This window comes from Parasteatoda tepidariorum, chromosome 11, assembly GCF_982258835.1.
Source record: "Parasteatoda tepidariorum strain Cologne lab strain chromosome 11, Ptep-v5.0, whole genome shotgun sequence".
NCBI lineage: Eukaryota > Metazoa > Arthropoda > Arachnida > Araneae > Theridiidae > Parasteatoda > Parasteatoda tepidariorum.
The window spans coordinates 10,141,272-10,163,586 of record NC_141765.1 but is presented as its reverse complement, the minus strand read 5'-3'; the positions used below and the strand labels follow the sequence as shown (position 1 = coordinate 10,163,586).

General features: G+C 29.5%; 1 protein-coding gene across 3 annotated transcripts in view; it reads right to left on the bottom strand.

Moving 5' to 3' along the window:
• Positions 1-3,609: 3,609 nt before the first annotated feature.
• Positions 3,610-22,315, bottom strand: part of LOC107443174 (protein SEC13 homolog) — a 66,306-nt gene continuing 47,600 nt past the window's right edge. For all 3 annotated transcript variants that reach the window (XM_016056957.3, XM_016056958.4, XM_071187587.2), the window contains 4 exons: positions 18,942-19,102; positions 17,966-18,083; positions 7,768-7,908; positions 3,610-3,795 (listed from right to left, as the gene is read on the bottom strand). In XM_016056957.3, the coding sequence (XP_015912443.2) occupies positions 3,715-3,795; positions 7,768-7,908; positions 17,966-18,083; positions 18,942-19,102 (501 nt within the window). In that variant the 3' untranslated portion in view covers positions 3,610-3,714. The remainder of the gene's footprint in view (positions 3,796-7,767; positions 7,909-17,965; positions 18,084-18,941; positions 19,103-22,315) is intronic.

The window sequence follows — 22,315 nt, the reverse complement described above, 5'->3', positions numbered from 1 at the left end:
TTTTCTAATAGAAATTCTTAACACACTTTACAGAACTATTTGTTGTTAGATTACCCACCACTTTCTACTTTTCATCGAAATAGTCAGCAGGTTATACGGACAACTAGATAATACAATTGACATTGAAAATTAAATGAATTTTATTTTGACATAAATGATCATAAGTATCCCACAAAAGTATCTTTTTTTTATTAAATATGCCGGTAGCACAAAATAAATGCAATACAAGTATAACCTACATTATAGATATATTTTTAACTAAAAATGTTTTAAAAAGCCCAATCTAAATATACTAATCATCTTCTTTATAACGAAATTAATATTACTTGATGTCATCACCATAGAATTCGACAACCGATAACCACATGAACATCTCAACTTCTATTTCATATACTATTGGAACTTTTTGGTATCAAATAAATGCTTATAAATAAAACAAAAATATTTAGATTTTAATTGATTTTTTATGAGTTAGTAGTATCTTCTTTCATATTTCTCAAATCATAATTATCAGACGTTGTTGCACTTTTTTTTTTCCTTGGAAAAAAAATTACTAATACAGTGTCAGGCTAGAAAGTATTTTTTTTAAAATTATAATTTTAAAACTAAGATAATTTAGTGAGTCCCCTTTTTTAAAAGGGATTGTTTGAGCTGAAATAATATGCTTAATTTCCGGAAAGAGGGCAGACACTAAGGGTTATCAAATCAGTGCTGATTATAATGCTCTCAATTTTGAACCAACTCAGAAAAATATTTTCAAAAATTGCTGAAATTTTAAAGTAATTTTATGAATGTAAAAAAAATTAGGTAACCTGAATCCTTTTCTACTGATTGGATTTTCAAAAATTAACTGCCAATCTTAAAGGCTCAAAGGGTTTATCTCAAATGCTAATTAATTAGTTATAGCTGTTACAGACAGAAAACTTAATTTCTTTGAATAAACATATATATACAGGTATAGGACAAAATAATAGGAACACCTGTGAAAGAATGGAGTCATTCTCGACCGTCCAATAAGCGGCGGGCATGTGTCGCAAGAATGTGCCACCTAGTGGTGATGAAAGGCACGGTATCTGTCTAGCATTTGGCAGTGTAAGATTTGCATGAGAAAAAACTTTCTAGCAAAACGAGATTATGTCCGACCTTAAAAGAGGCATGATAATCGGAGCTCGCCTGACTGGAGCGTCCGTGTCCAGAACAGCGAACCCTGTAGGTGTTTCAAGGACCACTGTATCAAGGACTGTCGGCATACACAAAGTTGGGTAAGGTGTCTTTGGCGAGACACAACAGCGGCAGGAAGTCGAAGTTGTCGGACCGTGATAGACGGGTGTTGAAGAGGATAGTTGCTCGAAAATGCAAGACTGCACTGCCGGTGATAACATCCGAGATGAATACCCACATTCAGAACCCCGTATCCATGAAAACTATTCAACGGGAGTTGCATGCTGCTAACATTCATGGCAGAGTAGCTATTCCAAAACCGTTAGTTTCAGCGTGGAATGCTTTGAAGAGACTACAGTGGTGCCAAGACCACCTAAAATGGACACAACTGCAATGGGAACAAATCATCTGGTCTGATGAATCCTCTTTTACACTATTCCAGACCACCGGACATGTGGCGAACGCCGGCAGAAGCATTTCATGTTGACTGCCTTGTTCCAACTGTGAAACATGGAGGTGGTTCTGTGATGGTGTGGGGGTGCTATATCTGCCCGTGGATTGGGACCTCTCGTTGTCTTGAGGGGGTGGTCAAAGGGGACCATTACCGAAGCATTCTTGCAGATCATCTTCACCCTATGCTTCATACTATCTTTCTGGGAGAATGTCCTGTGTTCCAAGATGACAACACCCCTGTTCACACCTCTCACTGTGTTCAAACATGGTTAAATGAGCATAATGATGAGATGGACCATCTAACGTGGTGTCCTCAGTCCCCTGATCTCAATATCATTGAGCCTTTGTGGGGGTTTTTTGGAGAAAAAATTCCGTGCTCGGTTTCCTCCTCCACGCACACTCTCAGAACTCGAGATAGCCCTGCAAGAGGAATGACTGCAAATTCCAATGAACTTTGTTCAAGACCTTTATTTGTCAATCCAACGTCGAATGCAAGCTGTCATTCAGGCCAAAGGTGGCCCCAACTCCTTATTAATAAAATATTTTCATTTTTTCACAGGTGTTCCTATTATTTTGTCCCATAACCTGTATATTATTTTTTGCTTATAGATTTCGAATTTTTGACAATAAAAATATTTGCAATTTCGAAAATGTCTGCAATCTGAATTAATACTTATTTTACTCTTTGCATATTAAGCCACATCTCTGGAAGTTTTTAAGCAAATCCAAAAATGTTTTCACACAATTATAAAATTTTATAACCTATTTGAATTTTGTCATTTAAAACCATTTAGCTTAAATTCATTCATCAAATATTTGTAAATTTTCTGATCATTGTTAAATAAAATAATTATATATTGTTTTTGCAAGGAATCTTCTATGTACAAATATATTAAAAAAAAACATTAAAGTGCCAACCACTCTCCTCAATAAACTATTGGGATCATATTTTCCAAATCGTGACTACCTCTGCATTTTGATGGTCAAAATTCTATATCTATTACAACTTATTAATTAGCATGTCAGAGGCCAACAATTTAAAGGAATAAAATTGGCATTTTGTTTGAAAAAACCAACCATAAGAACAAAAGATATTTAGGGTGGTGTCTTTTTTTTGCTAACTATACAGTGCGCTAAAAAAAACAACAACCACATAAATTTTGATCTCATATTCAATCTTTTATCATATATTTGATTTCTTAGGAACTATTCACCTGATTAACATGTTGAATGCCATGGGGTCACCGGTGACCGGCACCGAGTTTGTTCGTAGCGCCACGGGGATCACCAGTGACTGGAGAAGCCAAAATTATTAGAAACACATAATTCGAGTAAATTTTTAATGCTTTTAATTTTTTTATATTATCGTTACTAAAATGGTTTGAAGAAATGAATGCAATACAAACTGAGTAAATCATTTTGGACAGACTGGCAAGTCATGAAAATAAGCGTGGCATTCAACGTGTTAAATTTTATAATCTGATATATAAAATTACAATATTTAAAATGATGTAAAAAATGGATAGTTCACAATTCAATTTTTCTTTTACTATTATTAAATGAAATAAAATAATTTTTAAATGAATTTTATAATTGTGTGCAAAATGTTTTCTAACTGCTTAAAAATTTTGTGAGATACGGCCAAATATGCAAAAAGTAAAATGGACATTAAGGAGTTCAAACTTTGAACTGCTTTCTTAACACAACTATTGGGACCACTACATCCTATATTTTGAGGGTCAGAAATCCAAACTGTCAAAAAAAAAAAAAAAAAAGACTTTATTCAGAATAAGAGCACTTCTGTATCTGATTTCGTAACTTAAAAAATAGTCTTCATTAATTAATCGACATAGTTGAGGTCACCCCCTCAAACCATTAGGATTGTGTCCTAGTGTGTGAAGATCTAATAATTAGATCAAAGGTTATACACGGAGATTTTTTTTTGTGCGCACTGTATATCATGTGCAAGTTACCATAAAATGAAATTACACCAAATTTGAATAAAAACAGTTTATTGAAAAATAGCTGTATGTATTAGTATTAATTATAAAAAGTTGAGCAATTTTATATGTTGATAATTCTTTTAATATGGAAAATATATTACTCCTGGTCAATCTGCCCTTGATTGACATCATTGAGGTGAACCCAACGTTGGCCATTTATTACTTTCCAAAGACTAACCTAGAAACAAAAGTATGAACAGATTAAATTTTATGAATGAAAATTATAATAATATAAAGGACACTTGTACAGTGGGAAAAAAAACGGACCGCCCAGAAATACTTTTGATCGGATCTTCAGGATCTAGGACTCAAACGTTTGAGATGGTGATATCAAATATGCTAATTAATTAGTGCAGACGATATTTGAAGTTGCAGAATCAGACACGAAAACAAACTTTCTCTGAACAAACATACCTTTTTTGACGAATTCGGATTTCTGACCCTCAAAATTTAGGGGAAAGCCGAAATCTGGGAAATATGGTTCCCATAATTTGGTCTGGAGAGTGGTCTAAAGTTTGGACCCCTTAATATTAATAAATACTTATTGAAATTTATTTTTTGCCTGGAATTATCCTTGGGTAAACGAATTTTACAATTGTGTGCAAAATTTTTTCAACATTCAAATTTTTATTTGCTTAAAGAGTTAGAGATATGACGAAATATGCAAAAAGTAAAATTAACATTAAAATTAATCTTTTGTGTTCTATGTCCTTTCTCCTTTGTGTGAATGTGACCCGCCCTATAAACGGGTTTGTGGTTGTATGACGTGGGCGACGCTGCTCCACCGCCGTGGCTTTGTCACAGGTGCCCACTGGGTAATGAGAAGAGAATAGCAGTTTTGGCATAATGAGGCCAATGGGACAATACATCCCAAGTGCCCACCATTAAAAAAAATTAACATTAAGGGGTTCAAAATATGGGGACCATATTTCCCAGATTGCGGCTTCCTCTATATTTTGGGGGTTAGAAATCCGAATCTGTCAGTCCTCAAAAATTAGTTTTGAGAATGCTCGAAACTAATCAACCCAATTAAAATATGTACAATGAAAACTATATTTATTACTAACATTGTGTCAAAATTTGAAGTAAATCGGTTAAAAATCGCACTAATTAGAATAACAGCAAGTAAGTAAAACATTATTTTGATTAAATAGCGTTAATTTTTTTGTGATCAATAACTGGGGAACAAATTTTTTGTTGCATTTACACAAATACTTGATCTTGCCTAATTTGGAAGTGGGAATTTTAAATCTGCAATTAGTTTTGCTCCTACAGCTACAGACTTTTTTTTAAAAAATGGCATTCTTAGTCTATTATTTGCCAAAATGTGCCCCAGCAACAAAATAACTTGGACCAACATTCACGAAGATTGGCTCAATAAGGGCTTAAAGGGCCGTTATTTTTAAATATTGGCCCAATATAGAATTGTCAGATTCACCAAATATTTTATATACATTATTCAGCCAATATAGGCCTATATAGGACCAATATTAAAAAATCCAAATTGTTATCCCAATTTTGGTTCCACGGTGCATGCTCATATAGGACCCATATTGAGCCAATTTTAAACCCATCTTGGGGTCCAGGTAAAGTTGTTGCTAGAGTACAGTGAGCAAAAAAAGAACCACCCTGAATAATTTTTGATTTAATGATCGGATCTTCATGTTCTAGGACTCAATCTTAATGGCTTTAGGAGGTAGCTTCAAATATGCTTGCTATGAGTGCAGATGATATTTTAAGTTATGAAATCAGACAAAAGAAATTTTTTTTCTCTGAATAAACATAGCTTTCTGTTCGACGGATTTGGATTTCTGACCCCCAGAATATAGATGTTAGCTGCAAAAATTTTGACCCCTTAATGTTAATTTAAAATTTTGTGTATTTCGTCATATCTTGAGAAAATTTTAAGCAAATTCCAAAAATTTTGCACTCAATAAAATTTATTTTTTTATCTTAAGATAATACCATGCCAAAAAAAACTATTAGTGAAAATTTATTATTTTTTATTAAATAAAGGTCAAAAAATGTTTGAATTGTTATGTAAAATTATGTTCTTTAAATGATGCCAAAATTTTATACCTAACAATTCAAAATTTGTTTGACCTTTATTAAATAAAATAGTAAACATTTACTACAAGTTACTTTTTGCATGTAATTACCTTCGGATAAACAAATTTTATAACTGCTTGTAAAAATTATTCAATTTGCTTAAAAATTTCTTGAGATATAGCGAAATATGCGAAAAATAAAATTAATATAAAGGGGTTCAAACTTTGGAGAGCTCTCCCGACTACTGAATTATTGTGATCATATTTCCCAGATTGTGTCTTTCCCCTATAATTGGGGGGGGGGGGTCAGAAATACAAATTGTTAAAAAAAAATATTTAGAGAAAGTACGTTTTTGTGTCTGATTTCGTAACTTAAAATATCGTCAGCACTAATTAATTAGCATATTCGAGGACATCACCCTCGAACCATTAGGATCGAGTCCTAAAATTTGATGGTTCGATCATTAGATTAGAAGTCATTTAGGGTGGTCCATTTTTTTTTGGTGCACTGGACATCCGAACCTCTGTAAATTGAATTTGATTTCAATGTTGTTTATTTTACATATTTGGTTGTTTTTTTTCCCTCACTCCACTTATTCCTTCTTACAGCAGCACTCTCAAAATAATTTTATTTCTTCTAATCATTAGCACATTTTAAAATAGCATGTCAAAAATTTTAACAAATTGTCTTATTTGCATCTATGTTAAAGTTTTATTTTTTAAAAATAGTCTCTGTTATATTAATATTCTAACATTATAATAATATCTTTTTTTTTAGCTTTCTCAAAACATTTAAGTATCATATCAGACATTCAGATTAAAAATAAAATCAAACCAAACAAATGACACCTATTATCGAAATTTATTACTTTTTTGAGCAAATTATAAAATTAGTTTAGAGTTGGATTTTTATTGAAAAACAAAATTATAATGAATAAAACACAATGCCATAATTTGATCACAAATAACATAAACAAGCATTATTCTCTTAAACTAGACAGGTAAGTTTTTTTTCTATAAGGCTTAAATGTAAATAATTTTTCTTCTTTACAATTAAGAGCTTAGTGGAAAGACATTTTGAGTGATATTTTACTAAATTTAAGAAAATCAACTTTAAAATATATAGAAAATCTAAAGTTGACAAAACTTTTTTTTCTTCTTACATTGAAAACTTTTATATTTATAGTAAGTCAGGATATGCTCTTGAATGAGAAAATTTAATTGTTTCCAAAATATCTTACAATATGTTCATCAACTAAATTCTTTGTTTATGTCCCACTTTGCATAAGAATTTCTTTGTAAGAAGAAAATTCCATTTTAGCACTTCCCTTACAAACTTTTTTTGAAAAAAAAAAATGCTAAAAATTAACATATTTTTTTATTTTATCAATAAATACAAGGAAAACTAAAACAAAACGTAATACACTAGTTTTAAATTAAAATTAAAATTTTTTTATGTGTAAAAAAAAAACATTTAATTTACTATAAGTTTACTATCCTGAGTTATCTCTGGTAAATGAAAAAAGTTAAATATTCATCACTGTATGATAGTTTTTAAAACAAGGGACAACACAAAGTGATACTTTCCAAATGCCTGTGAAGTGATATGCCATTTTTTTAACTCTTTTTTTTTTAAATGTTAATTCCAAGAACTATCGTATATACAATTGCGCAAAACATGTGCGCACTCCCACAATCCAACAGCAAAACTCAAAAAAAAACTTGACGAACTTCCAACCACAGCAGATTTTTTTTTGTTGCTTCCAGCCGAGAAAAAATGTGATAAAACAATACGTACTGACTAATTCTACTACGCCGAGTTTTCTCAGGATAATAAATATTTGCAATATATGCATACCTGAGTTAATTCAGGATAATAATATTTAAAAGTAAGTGATTCATAATAGAGTATAGTCATATAGCCAACATTATGACAATGAATGGGCATGTTTTTCTCATAATTTGATATTATGTAATGTCCTTATTACAACAATTATCGCAGCTGATAGAAAATTTAATATCCCAAAAATGCTGAAAATAAATGATGATATGTTGATAAATGGAGAAAACATATTCTAGCATAGCATTAAGAATATAATTACTTTATTGTCTCCTCCTGAAACAGCCAAAATGCTGCCAGTAACAGAAAAACTAACATGCCATATTACATCATCAAAAGTATGCAAGGTTTTTGGAATCCATGGTGTCTCGTTGGTTTTTGTCCATATTATTACTCTTTTGTCCTAAAACAAAACACAGAAATATGTTATGTTAGTTATAAAATATCAGCATTTCTACATATTGATATATATTTTTTTAAATATTCTATAAAGTGGTTTAGAATGAATGCAAATAACTAAATTGTTTTTGAGTATTTTCTTTACTTTGTAACTATCAAGGTAAAAGAACTTGTGTATTGCATTAAATTTTATATCTAAATAATTTTACATTTTATTGAAAAATGAAAAGAGAAAATTCATTTAAGTTATTTCAACAAGTATTATTAGAAAGGTACTACTGCTGATTATTCTGCTTAAAAAGCAAAGGAAATACCCAACCAAAATAAGAATTAATTAGTGATAATAAAGCACCCATGAGAAATGTTTAGTGCTGATTAGAGATGCAGCACTAGCAAATGACTTAGTGTAAATTGCAGCAATTGTGGATTGATTTCGTACCAGGGATGAGCTACGAAAAAAGTTTTTTTTTTGGTTTGTTCAAATTAGAAAGTTTTAAAGGCAAGAATACTATTTATTATTTTTTTGTTGTTGATAATATTCAAAACAACTACCATTCTGTAATTTCATAACAAAACTCAGATATGCCACTTTTTAACTAAATAGTATGCATGCTTCTAAAGATAAGGCTTAGTTTCAGGACATTTTGAACTTTTATAGACTCCTAGGTATGGTGATATGTCATCAAAGTTCCTTTTTTTCAAGTTTATCAGTAAAAAAAAATTAATTTTATTAAATATAATTGCACCTTAATGAATACAATACCTAGTTAGTAACTTTTACCATACTTGTAAAAACATTTATTATTCAAATATTTTTAGCAATAAAAAATAGTTAAATAAACTGTTAAGTTGATTAACTTTGGTTAAAATATTCACTTACAAGTATTAGATATAAAAGGCTGTCTTCAAATTTAAATTCTTATTTCTATAGTAAACAGGTCTCTGAATTGTATCCTATATGCAGGACCTGCGCTACGGATTTCGATTAATTAGTCTAGTAAATTAGCCAAATATCAAAAGTATTCGTCAATTTTTGAAAGTCTTAGCCAAATGCAAATCTTAAAAATTTTTTATGATGAATTTTGTTCCCATAAAAAACTGTTTTATGGTAGTTTGTTTCAGGCTTATATTATTTAGACCCAATTCAAATTGGTTATGTGGCGAATCTACCGAAAATGACTGTAATCGAATAAAAACTACTGATTTGTTTAGAAAAATTCATTTTGACGTAATTTTGAGGTCCGAGTTTAATGTATATTTTTCTTTCTAGTGGAAAAAATTATTCAACCAAACACAATTTTGTTTGCCAATTAATGAATTTAAAGCATTTGGCGAGGTGGCAATGCTTAGCACAGGCCCTGCTCATGTTTAGAAGCATGTATCTTAGCTGGAAAATAAAATGCTTTATATAACAGCATAACTCTGAAATTTTGACTGCGCATCTTTTACTGAAGGTAAAGCCCTTAACTACTGGAAGCATTTCGATGCATGAATACATTAAATTGAGGCTGAAAGATGGACAGTTTTCAAGTAAAATGAGATGAATAGTGTGCAAAATTAAAAAAACAAACAAACAAAAAAACATGAACACACTGAATCACTTTTTATATATTGATGGGATTTTTACAAACTAAGATTCTATCTTAATAATCTGAGAACTTTTTTCGAAGGGACCCTTGAAGTAAAGTTTTCATAGATGCAATTTGTAAAATATGGTCCTAATAGTTTAGACAAGAGACTATTAAAAAGTTTGCATATTTTAATTTTATTTTAACATTGCAATTTATTACAAATATTATTTAACTAATTCTTTTCCAATTTCGTTATTTAAAATTGCATAGATTAAATTGGTATAAAAATTTTTAAACCTTATAATCAGACATTTTTTTACCATAATTCTTCATAATATAATAATTCTTAAATAAAAGATTCTTTTCTTATTTTGGATTTTGCAATTCCAAATTACCGTCAGATGGGGTGACTTTGTGCAAACCGTCGAATTTTGCGTCGTGCCATCTAGGGGTATTTTTTTTTCCAGCTCGGTATCAACTGATTTGAGTTGTCAACATAACGAACTAATGATTTATCAAGAACAGGCTGTGTATACATAATCGTTCTTGGAAAATTGTGAGCTCAAATTACTAACAGTTTAAATTTTTTAACTTCGCAAAATCGGAGGCTGGAAAGTCTGCTCGGTTGACGAAGTTCTAGTCATCCTGGCCAGGAAGGTAGGTAATACTTTAAAAGTCTTATCAATTGAAATAACAAATCATGCATAATTTTTTGTTTTTATTTATTATAATGTTAGTTATTTAATAATTAATAAAAAAATGCACCCTGGGGTGACTTTGTGCAATATTTTTTATCAGAGAAAAACATGTCAAGGACTTATAAAAGAATGCCTGGAGCAGGAAATTATTGTGATTACACCAAAGAAGCGTTAGAAAAATGCTTGGCAGAAGTAAAAAATGGTTTATCTGTTTCAAAAGTGTCAAAAAAGTTCGGAATTCACCGAAACACAATTTCAAACAAAATTCGTGCGAAGCATTGGAAATCTCATGGTGAATATTATTTTTCATTTGGAAGTGGCCTAAAAGCGAAAAACCAGAAGCCTACAAAATTGAGGATATTGTTAGATTGATAACAGCACCCGTTCCTGTTAATAAGAGAGGAACATTCTGAGTTGCAGAGTTGGAGGCAATTTGGGGGCGTTAAATGAGGGAATTAATTTAACTGTTCATTCATGTCAATACATATCAAATGTTTGATTGTACCAGAAAATCATAAAAAAAGTTACCTAAGATTTAATTAATAAGAAAGAATCTAAAAATTAAAGTTTTTATGTTAATCTTAAGTAGATTCAGGCCCGTCGCTAACCGATTCGAGAGGGCGGCGTTGAAGTTTATTTTGCCGACTGTCATATATATATATATTTACACAATTTGCATATGGTTAAAGCTTGATAATCAAACAAAACTTGAGCTTTCAAAGTTTATTTTGAAATCATTTCGACTAGTTATAAACATAATGCTATTCATCGAAATAATTTTTACAGCACTTAAAAATGCAACCGCCATAGGTGAAAAATGTGGTATTATTGATAACTAAATAGTACCAGTAATTATTCAAAATAATACAAAGAAAATATAGTTTTTACATTTCTATTAATTTTAATTATTAAAATGGTTACAAAATATTAAAGAAAAGAACTATTTTTAAATAAACTGAAACTTATTCAATTAAAATAAGTTTTCAGTAATAGTAATCAGTAATTGTTTGTGGAAATAATATTAAAAAATAAATTTGTAAATTTAAATGTTTTTCAATGCAACTTTAAGATACTTTTTACTCTATATTTAAATATTTTTTGAAAAATCACTCAGTAATTAATTCATTTCATCTAAACGTTGTTACCATAAGCTAATTAGAGCAACTGTTTGAAGATAAGAAAGTAAGTCATAATCAACAAATACAGTCTTCTATAAGATATTGATTCAAAACAAAATTCATTCAAAAGTGAATTGTCCTTTCATTTTTAAAAAAATAAGAAAAATAATGTAGAGAAACATTGAAAATATTTGCCATTTAAATTATAAATGAAGAAATTCACATAAAAATGATAAAAAATTAAGATATTAGTAAAATTACGTTATATTATATTAGCTACATAAATTTACTTCGACGGTGTTCTAAAAGTGAAAAATATTCTGCCAACTTATCAAGCTTAATATTGTAAACAATATATTTTTCTGCTTTGAGTAAAAGCAGTGTTCGCAGCAAAGCAACAGTGATCACTGTTGTTCGAAGATAGTTTTTAATCAATTTCATCTTGCTGAAAATTCCTTCATTTGTCGCAACTGTCATTGGTGCAGTTAACGCTAATAGATTTAACAATAAAAACTTATGAAAGCATTTTTGCTAAAATGATTATTCTGCATTTTTAATACAAAACTGTGAATTGAATTTTTACATAATTACAAAATTAGTAAGTTTTTTTTTACTAATAATTAACTTAAATAAATGAAAAAATTTTAACTTTAGTCAAAAAGATAATATAAAAACATTAAATACATAAGAAATACAACAAAATAGCTAAAAAGAATTATTTATCAAAAAAAATTGAAACTTTTCTATTTTTAATCACCTTACATTTTCAATAAAATAAGCATTAGCACATTTTTGTTCATAAAGGATTGCAGTTTGGACTTATAAAAACAAAGCGTACGAACAAATATAGAATTTGATATTTCAATTAAATAAGATCTATAAAAAATAATTTCAACTGAAAAAATATTTAAAAAAAAGTACTATTTAAAACTCAAAATAAAAAGCTTAGTAAAAAGTAAAAAACGGAAAAAGAATTCCTATTTTCGGAATTCAAATGTGATCTTCTATCCCTAGCTCCTACTAATGAATATAAATAACATAGCATTTTTAATTGCTCTTTTTTCTTTCTTTTAATCATTTTACTGCACAAAAGAGATTAAAAAATAATTTTATCTGCTTCATGAAAATCAATTTTTACCCATATATATATATTTCTAAAGAAAATTTATTTTTTGAGAAAGTCTTATACCCAAATTTTTAAGCAATAATTGAGGAAATAATTTAATTGGAAAATAATAACACATTTAACGCAATTTAGTTAAACTTAATATTTAAACAATAAGACTGCAAATAATAAAAAAAATTACACTTACATTCTAAACTTGAGAAGCTGCGGTAGATTGGATGATCGTTGGCTTGTGAGCGGATTTTCTATTTCATTCAATAATAATATGGATTTATAAAATACGCTTTGAGTAGCTAAGTACCAGTACTAAACAGTTAAAGACAGGTCAGTGAAGTAATTGGTACCACAGCTGCATGTGCATTGAACCCCGTCCTTCCCCTTCTTAACGACGTGGACAAAGATATTGTCTTTATTCTTAGAAAGAGTAAGAGAAAATATAGCTTAGGGCATTTCTAGCTAAACACTTTTAAAACACCCTCGATTTTTCAAGTTGACAGAAATATCCAGGGTTTTATCTGCTGCTTCACAAGATTGGAGTCGCAGCACCATCCTTTTTTTGCTCCTTTTCATAGTGCCGGTAACGGCTTGATCAAACAGAATTGCCACTTTTCCGTGAATCGAAGAATTCCTCTGTTTTCACCGTATTTTTATTGAAATAATGAATCCAAAATTACACCATTTAATACTCTGAGCTCGGCAACCATCCACAAATTGTGTGAAATGATTGAAGTGTCGATTCGATTGAGTATAACTCAATTTAATGTTTCAAAATTCTTAGGATTCTTGAAAAAGAATATTAAAAGCAAAATATAATATTGCATTTTCAAAACAGAAATTTTTATAAAGGTGAATTGAGGATCACATATATGTTAACTATTTTCCATAGAGAATATCAAATTTTGTTGTGATGATTAAATTGTTCTAAAGATATGAAATGGTCCCTCAACAGTTTGTTTTAGGTTAAAAAATTTTTAACTCAAATAATAATCCAATCATCATAGAATTTTAAAAGTTATGAGCTGAAGGGTAGTTAACAAATTAAATGCTTTTTTTTTAAATGTTTAAAGTCCTTTGGAGTTAGTAAAATTCTTCATAGTAGAAAAATATAAATTATTTCATAATTTGTGTTGTTTAAACAGAATTTAACAATTTAAATAAGATATTTTGAATAATAAAGGTACTCTTATTTGCAATTTCCCCCCAATATTTTGAAGGTAAAAGAAGAAAAAAAATAGGTTGCATCACCGACACGATTATTTCATTTAAAATTTATTAATTCTTTAAAAAAGACTCATGTAAGTTCATCACTTCCTTTAAAAAAATTACTTAAACCTCTAATAAAGAGTTAATATAATTCAGATAATTAATATCTGAATTTTATGATACATTATTAGCTAACTAAGAATTAAGGTCACTGAAATTTTTTTAAATTTAAGAATACGTCGTTGAAACAATAATAAAAGAGAACTGGTTTTCGAGATTTTGGCTTGTAATATCGGTCATCTTGCTTTGAATTATCATAAATGGTTACCCTTGGAGGAGAAAAAAAAACTAAATTTAAAAACACAATTCACAACAACATTTGCCGAGTCGGGTCTGAGATCCCGAAATAAACGAAACTCGGATAATATTGAAATCCGTAAATCTCATCACCAATGAAATTTCTGATAATAAAAGAATTTCGGCAAAGTCGGGATTTTGGCTTGTATTATCGGCCATCTTGCTTTGAATTATCATAAATGGTTACTCTTGGGGGGGGGGAAAAACTAAATTTAAAAACACAATTCACAACAATATTTGCCGAGTCGGGTCTGAGATCCCGTAATGGACGTAACTCAGATAACATTGAAATCCGTTTAAATCTCATCACCAATGAAAAATCCGACAATGAAAGAATTTCGGCAAAGTCGGGATTTTGACTTGTAAATAAAAAAAGAAAGAAAAAAGCCGACTCAACCTGAATTTGCCGACTGGACGATATCTCGGGGGGGGGGGGGGTGAGACACCCCTCTCACCCCCACCCCCCGTTGAGGACGGGCCTGAGTCGATTTGTTAATGCTTAGTACATATTTGTAATATACTTGTATTGTACGTTAACAATGTTAAACATTGTTTATTAAACGATTTTAAGTCAAAGTGAATGAAAATAACTGAGCTAAGTCATTATTTTATTGCATTGCACAAAGTCACCCAATCCCGGGGTGACTGCGCATTCGACTAATTGATTGTTTACAAATAATAAACATTTCAAACCAGCTCTTAACTAGGTGCAATTACTTCCCAGATGGCTAACAACAAATTTTAGATTAGATGCTGTACAATTCAGCATCTTTTAACTATTTTTTTTATTAGGTCCAAGTTGGAAAACTGAAAATTCCTGCACAAAGTCACCCCATCTGACGGTACATAGATTAAATTGGTGAAAAAGTTTTTATACCTTACAGTTCAAAATTTTTCAATTATTAAATTAAAAAATCTTAAATTATTAATTGTGTGTAAAAACTTTTTAATTAGCTTTATTTCTGCAGATACGGTGGAATACTCGCACACTAAAATTAATAATTCCTAACCAAACAATTGGGACTATATTTTCCAGATAACAGCAACCTCCATTTTTTTTAGAGTAATTCAAATCTGTAAAAAAAGTATGTTTATTCAGAGAAAGTATGTGTTAGGGGTCTGATTTCATAAATCAAAACAATATCTGCACTAAATAATTAGCATATTTAAGGTTCGGCCTTTAAACTATTGAGTCCCAGTATGTAAAAATATGATCCTTGGGCCAAATGTTATTCCAGGTGTGTTAACTTTTTTCTGTTGAGCACTGTACATGAATAGAATACTACACTTACGTTTAAATTGTCTTGTGATGTCAGGCAGATTTTGCAAAAAAGTTTAGCATTATTTTGAGACAGTCAAAAATAAGATGTTTTTGAACAGTTCAGGCATTTATCATTCAAATCATTGTTGTTAATAGAATAATAAATTAGTCATAAAATCTACCAGGAAAAGGTACACACATTAATTAATCTTAAAAAAGGAGAAAACCCCTTCTAACTGCATTTAAATATCAATAAACCTTAAAATATACATGAGCAGTTATCATAATGAGAGCATAACAGATTAATTGCAAAAGCTTTCGATTAAGATTTAAAAAAATTATCTCTTCAATCTTTACAATTACACCTAAAAAAAATTATTCCTTTGGCTAGCTACAAATCCAGTAGGGTATTTTGCTGTAGTCTAATATATTAAAAGAAAAAAGAAATCTTAGGAATTGAAGTTTTTTCTGATCAAATGCAAATATTTTTATATTGACCGTTTTGAATCTCTAAATTTAGCTTAAATAAAATTGTAACAAAATTTTATTACACTGAGGCTAATATACAGAGTAAATAAAAAATATTTCAATCTTTTGCTTTAATTAATAGCAAAATGTTTAAAATAAGCCATGAAATACTTTTCAATCTTTACTAATTATTAACTACAAAATATTTAAATAAATAATAAGCCTAATTTAATAAAAAAGTAAACATTTCTACTTATTTTACTCTAATATTTAATTATTTCTATATTTATTATGATTTCAATATTTATAATTGCATAATCAACAGACTGACATATTTCAAAATTGTGTAACCTACTGGTCAGCTGAGTTTAAAATATGCAATACACAGGTCGATTATGCCCAAAATCTGTAACTTACTGCATTATTTAATTTGATACTTCAGGGTTCCTACACTATTTTGAGAAAACAATATCCTGACTTTTGCAGGTTTTTCCTGACCTTTTACAATAAAATTCCTGACCCGCCGTTTCCCACTCCAACAAAACTTTTAATATTGCAGTTTCAATTAGTAATAATATGCTACTTAGTCATAAGTATCATAGATTGAATAGGATAAACACTTATATATTAAAGTGGAATTGCGTAATAGCACTTTATATCCCAAATTATATTCTCAGAAAACTTGTGAAACATATTTTTAATTATCTGGATTAGATTAAACTTTTAGCGTGCGTGTTTTTGTAGTTAGATACGAAAACTATTTAAATAAAAAGATCAAGAAAATCTTTTGGACTATGGAAATATTATTTTATTTAATGTTAAGCGGAACCAAATGCACAAGTGTCGTCAGGATATAAAGGGTTAATCAAATCTGTGAGATATGTATCAGTATACTCAAATAATATTTACTCTTAAAACATAACTAGAACATTTGTTACATTAAAATATGAATTTTTAAAAATCACGATTTCACTTAAAACTGACTTTTCATTTAAAAGACAATATTGAAATATAAAGGGGAAAAAAGTCAAGAAAAGTTAATCATATACAAATAAAAATTCAAATAGAAAAATTATGCAACTTGTGAGAAAAATAAAATCAAAAATATCTTTTTTTTTCAGTATTTTTAAATTTATTTCTGTAATACTGCAAGCTTCCGGAGAAACTCAGGGGCTCCTATGTTATATAATATTTCTCAACATATTTTGTTGTTTGACAATTTCTGAATCAAGAACATCCAGTTCTGTTGCAGTAGTTTTCAACAATTTAGATTTTCTTAATTTCAAATCATCTATCTTTTCTTTTACTCGTTTTCTAGAAATTTCAGCTTTTTTATTCTTTCGTTTTTTTTTTTTTTTTTTTGCTTCTAATGCATGTCTCCATCTTGTTCTAGATCCTTTTACAGCATCTAGCATTTTTTCATTAATGTCTATGTTTTTTATTCCATTTATAAATGAAACATAATCATACACACGCCTTTGTGAAATAATAGAGTCTTCATTGAGGTTTTCAACCAATAAGCTTTTATTGATTGAAAACCCCCTTCCACTGTTGCGTTACCATGAGAGAGGCTAAGAACAATTTTTATAACCTCCCACAAATTTTCAAATTTTTTTTCTCCGTGCAAATATTTCGAAAAAAATTATCTAATCTCTTTTGCTGTGGATTAAACTCTAAGAAACTCTTTTGTTCTTCGTTTTTTTTTTGGCAGCATCACAAAACAGTAAAAATTCCTTTTTTGATTTTTCTGCTGTTGTTTCAGCTACTATTGTTTGTAAACCAGTTATTCACACAAAGAGCAATAAACCTAGCAACCCTATCAAAAATTCCTTATCATTGGATAAACAGGAGGAAAATTGCTAACAGGACAGGTTCTACCAGGGAAAGAGGAATGTTATTATGAGGAAATTACATATTTTGAATTACAGAATTTTTCCTTGAAACTTTATTTTTGTCTGTCAGTCTTTGAATGAACTATAGTTTTTTTTATTTTCCTAACTTTATGAATATGTAAGAAAAATCCTGACTTTTTAGCTTAATTTTAGAATAGCCTGACTTTTGCAGGTTTTCCTGAGCGTGTAGGAACCCTGTACTTAGTAATTTTTAAATCACTTGGTGTCTTTTAGTGTATACATTTTTGGTGCAGATACTAGGCAGTAAAACAAATTGCTATCAGATTTAAAATTTCAATAATTAGCTATAGTTATAGACTATAGCTAATTATTAAAATTTTAATAAATAGCTACAGTTAATGTTTACCTGAGAACAGCTTGCTATTACACTTTGGCCTAAATTAACAGATGGTGCCCATACTACATCCCTAACCCAATTAGAGTGAGCTTCTAGTTTCTCCTCTTCAGACCACTGATCCTGTTTGCTGATAAAGTAAATCAAAATGAATTAAATACAAAAAATATTACCTTGAATTAAGCATAACTAGAGCCATGGTTTTGATAATGAAAAGAAAAAAAATCTTAGAAATGTCATTTTAAAAATGTTTTAAACAAGTTAAATCAGAAACATTAATTTTTAAGATTTGATGCAACATATAACTGTACTAAAATATGTATATTATGAGAAAATTAAACATGAATAATCAGAAAAATTTGAAATAAATGTTAAATGCTAAAATAACAAAAGACTAATAAGTTGAAAGGAAAAAGTATTGATGCTTGCATTTATTAATGTATATATGTTGTAAAATATAAGAAGTAAAAATTTAAGAAATAATCCATTATAAATGTAATCAAATATAAAAAGAAAAATGTAAAAAAATACCTTATAGTGTGAAAAAAACGTGAAAAATACTCTAAAAATACCATAAAATTCCAAGAAATTTTGTATTTTTAAAGAGGCTTTTCTTCTAAAACCATTGTCTATGGCTAAAACTCATCGGAATCTTTCTTAAAAACAACATTTTTGCATTGATTAAAAATTTCAAAAAACCAAATTGAGTTGCAAAAATTGAGTAGTAAGTTGAATACAGATCATGAATAGAGTGCTGAGCAAGTTGATCACCTTGTTCTAACTACTCAGCCCTTAAAGTAACATCAAACATCGATGAAGTTAAATATATATTTATGATCAGGATAGCATAAAAAGCTTATTATATTATGATATAAAATTAAAAATTTTTACTACTCATTAATTTTTAACGAAAATAACTAAATCAAACAGCAACTGATTCATATTAACAATTTTTTTAAATTAAAAAAAAAGAAAGATAATTACTTGCCAGTATTTCCAAATCTTGACAAGGTTGTCACAGCCACCAGTCACAAATCTTTTAACAGAATCAGCAGTTGATGGATAAGTTGTAGATTCTAAACAATCAGAAGTAGTGGCATAAGCTATTTGAGCATTTATAGGACCCCAGCTCACTGCATTGCAGCCAATCTAATAAAGAAACAAGCATTTTTAATGTGAGAAAAGAATATTGCATATCTAAGAAAATAAAAGATCAATTATAAATTATTTTAGGCTAAACTGCATATTTTCAAGTATTGTATGTATTGAAAGAAAAATAGTTGGTTGACAAGCCAAAAAAAAAGTTACATATATTTTACTAGGACTGGGCTATAAATCGATGCATCGTGAAATATCGATTTAATGCATATATTGGCAGGCCGATATAATGACTTTCGCTTTAGGCGATGCATCATAAATCTGATTTAAGCTGCTGAGAGTAATTTTCGTTTTAGGCGATACATCAGAAATCTGATTTAAGCAGTCATGTAAGACAACGCTCGCGGTTTAACGATATAATGATTTAATATGTGAGAATACTAGCCTACGCTAACGCTGTCACCGCGGTGACGAAGACTATTTTGATTTCGCCTAACTGTAGAGCTGTTGATGGCGTCTAGCTACGAAGACAATGTTAGTTTCATGATGTTGAATAACGGAAAGCTCCCGGTTTCGTGCGAGGATCGGCGTTGAAATAGAACGCTATGCATAGTTTCTTTATGCGCCATTTTTGTCTTTGGAAGTTTACTTTTCTTGAAGATTATTTTCAGCTGGTCTTACGTTATTTTGTGATCGCTGTGCACTTTACTACTTAGCGATCTTTTCATTGTGCATTATTTCGTGACTTTTTCTTCTTTTTTTTGTCTGTCGGTATTTAACGATTCTTGTAAATTTTTTTAGTAGACCTACTGTTACTTGGCGATCATTGCGCGATTGCTGTTACAGGGTTGCCACTCAAATCTGGAAAAAAATTTACCTGTGTTTTCCTTGCATGCATATGCAGTATTATAAGAAACATGTGAACAACACTTAAATTAGAAAAAAATTACTTCACTAGTTTTATCACTTGAAGTGAGCAATAATTCAACATTACTTAAAATAATACAGAAAAAAAAAATTCTTACCCAAAATTCATCAAGACAGGAATTATATTAACCAATCATGCTCACTTCCAATCACCTAATACTCTAAATAAAATTCACACAAAATGAAGAACTCAGGTGGAAAAAAAAAATAACCTTCTTGCTATCTTGAAACAATTTATTGATTAACTTAACAAAAACTATTTTAAATTAAAATTAAGAATCCTTTTTCTTTGGTCAATTTATGTATTTGAGCATCAATTTCTGCTACTTCCACAGATTTTTCAGATATCAGTTTCCTCTGCAACAGTTTGATTTGTGTTACAGCTTTCCGCTTGTTGGACTCTTTCTCCTTCCCCTTTACCTCGATGTTTCTCTTTTCCAAAGCTTGTTGATATCTCACTCGCTAATTTTGCACAACAAAGCAAATCTTTTGAGAGTGGAGCATTTAGGACCCCCTCATAAAAGTTTATGGCATCATAAACAGTCCTCAGTCCAACTAAGGACTCGTCCTTCAGATTTTCAACAAGCATATCCTTGTTGATACTGAATCCACTCTCTACGTCAGCATTGTCATGCGACAATATAAGAATTATTCTCACTACTTCAAAAAGTTCAGAAAATTCACTGGACTTTTTTAAAATATTTGAATAAAAATCATCTAAGCGCATATCTTCATTAAATGAATTAAGTTGTTCTTTGTAATTACTTTTCAGTTTTTCCAGGAAAGTTTCAAATTGGATTTTTGCACGTTCTGAACAGGCTGGGGAAATTTGTGCATTGAAAAAAAGAAGTTGAAGCAAACCGACCATTCGCTTTTCTCATAATACTGGATTGCTTTTCAATAGATGTGCGTTTAAACAAGATGCAGCTTTTAACATAGCAAAATTCTTGGACGTGCGTTCAAAGATTTTTTTTGTAGTACTCTTCACAAATAAAAAGCATTCTGCCCAAAAGTCTCTTTTTTCTGCTTCAGTAGCATCACTAGAATTTAAGCAACCTCCCAGTAAGCACACACCTCACGGCAAATGTAAGGCCGTTTGCAGGCATTTTCGGAACGTTAGCGGCAAAAGGCAAACACAATGGGATCCGTTATCGCTTGTTTTGAGGCATTATCGGAAGCGGCGGTATAACTCGTCCCTTATATAGGCCCGGAACATAAAACTGCTTTATGGCTGTTTGCACTTAATTGGTTACAGGACCTTCATTGTATACCATAAATTAATTGTTAGGTTACAATAAATTGTTTTAATAATAATGAATAAGTGTAGAGTTGGGAAAAAAAATTGGTTATTAACTCGAAAAGATGGGAAAAAATTAAAAAAGATAATCGAAGAATAAAATATTAAGCAAATTTGTTCGATTTTGTTTTTTTTCCATGCTTTATCATAAAGAGGCGGCAATATAATTCGTCACTTACACAGGCCCGAAAAATAAAAGTGTTATTTGGCCTTTTGCTATTGATTGGTTACAGGACCTTAAGCAAATTTGTTCGATTTTGTTTCTTTCCCATGCTTTATCATAAAGAGGCGGCAATATAATTCGTCACTTACACAGGCCCGAAAAATAAAAGTGTTATTTGGCCTTTTGCTATTGATTGGTTACAGGACCTTCGTTGTATACCATTAGTAATTGTAAGGTAACAATGGATTGATTGATTAATAATGTGAAAGTGTTGAGATGGTAAAAAAATTTGTTATTACTGGAAAATTTGAAAAAAGATAAGAAAAGAATAGAATCCATAAAATATTTAGCATAATACGATTTAAAAAATTTTGCAGAACTTTTACATCGAATATTAAAAAATTAGAATTTTATTAATTTGCTATAACTTAAATATGAATTCTGGAATTGCTTATTAAATATTTTAAAAAATAATTCGATTAAGAAATTGATTTAAAATAAATATTTATAAGAATTTTTTATTCAAAAAATCATTTCTCGAAGTATAAAATTTAAATTCCTACATAATCTTTGTTTTGAAGTAAATATTTTAGATAAAACTTAAAACTAACTCCCTTAAAAATTAAAAGATAATAATTTATAACTAGAACAATTCTTGTATTTATTGGAAAATGTTTTTTTTAAATTTAATTTTAATTGCTTATTATAAAATGTTTAATTTGTAGTATTAATCATGTATTTTAAAATAAAGACTTTTCTTTTATTAAATCAAAGATATATTTATTTTTAATGTTACATGATTCCTAAAAATTTATTATTTTAATAATAGATGGCAACATTTGTTTAGTTCAAAGTAAGGATTTCTTATGAAACATAC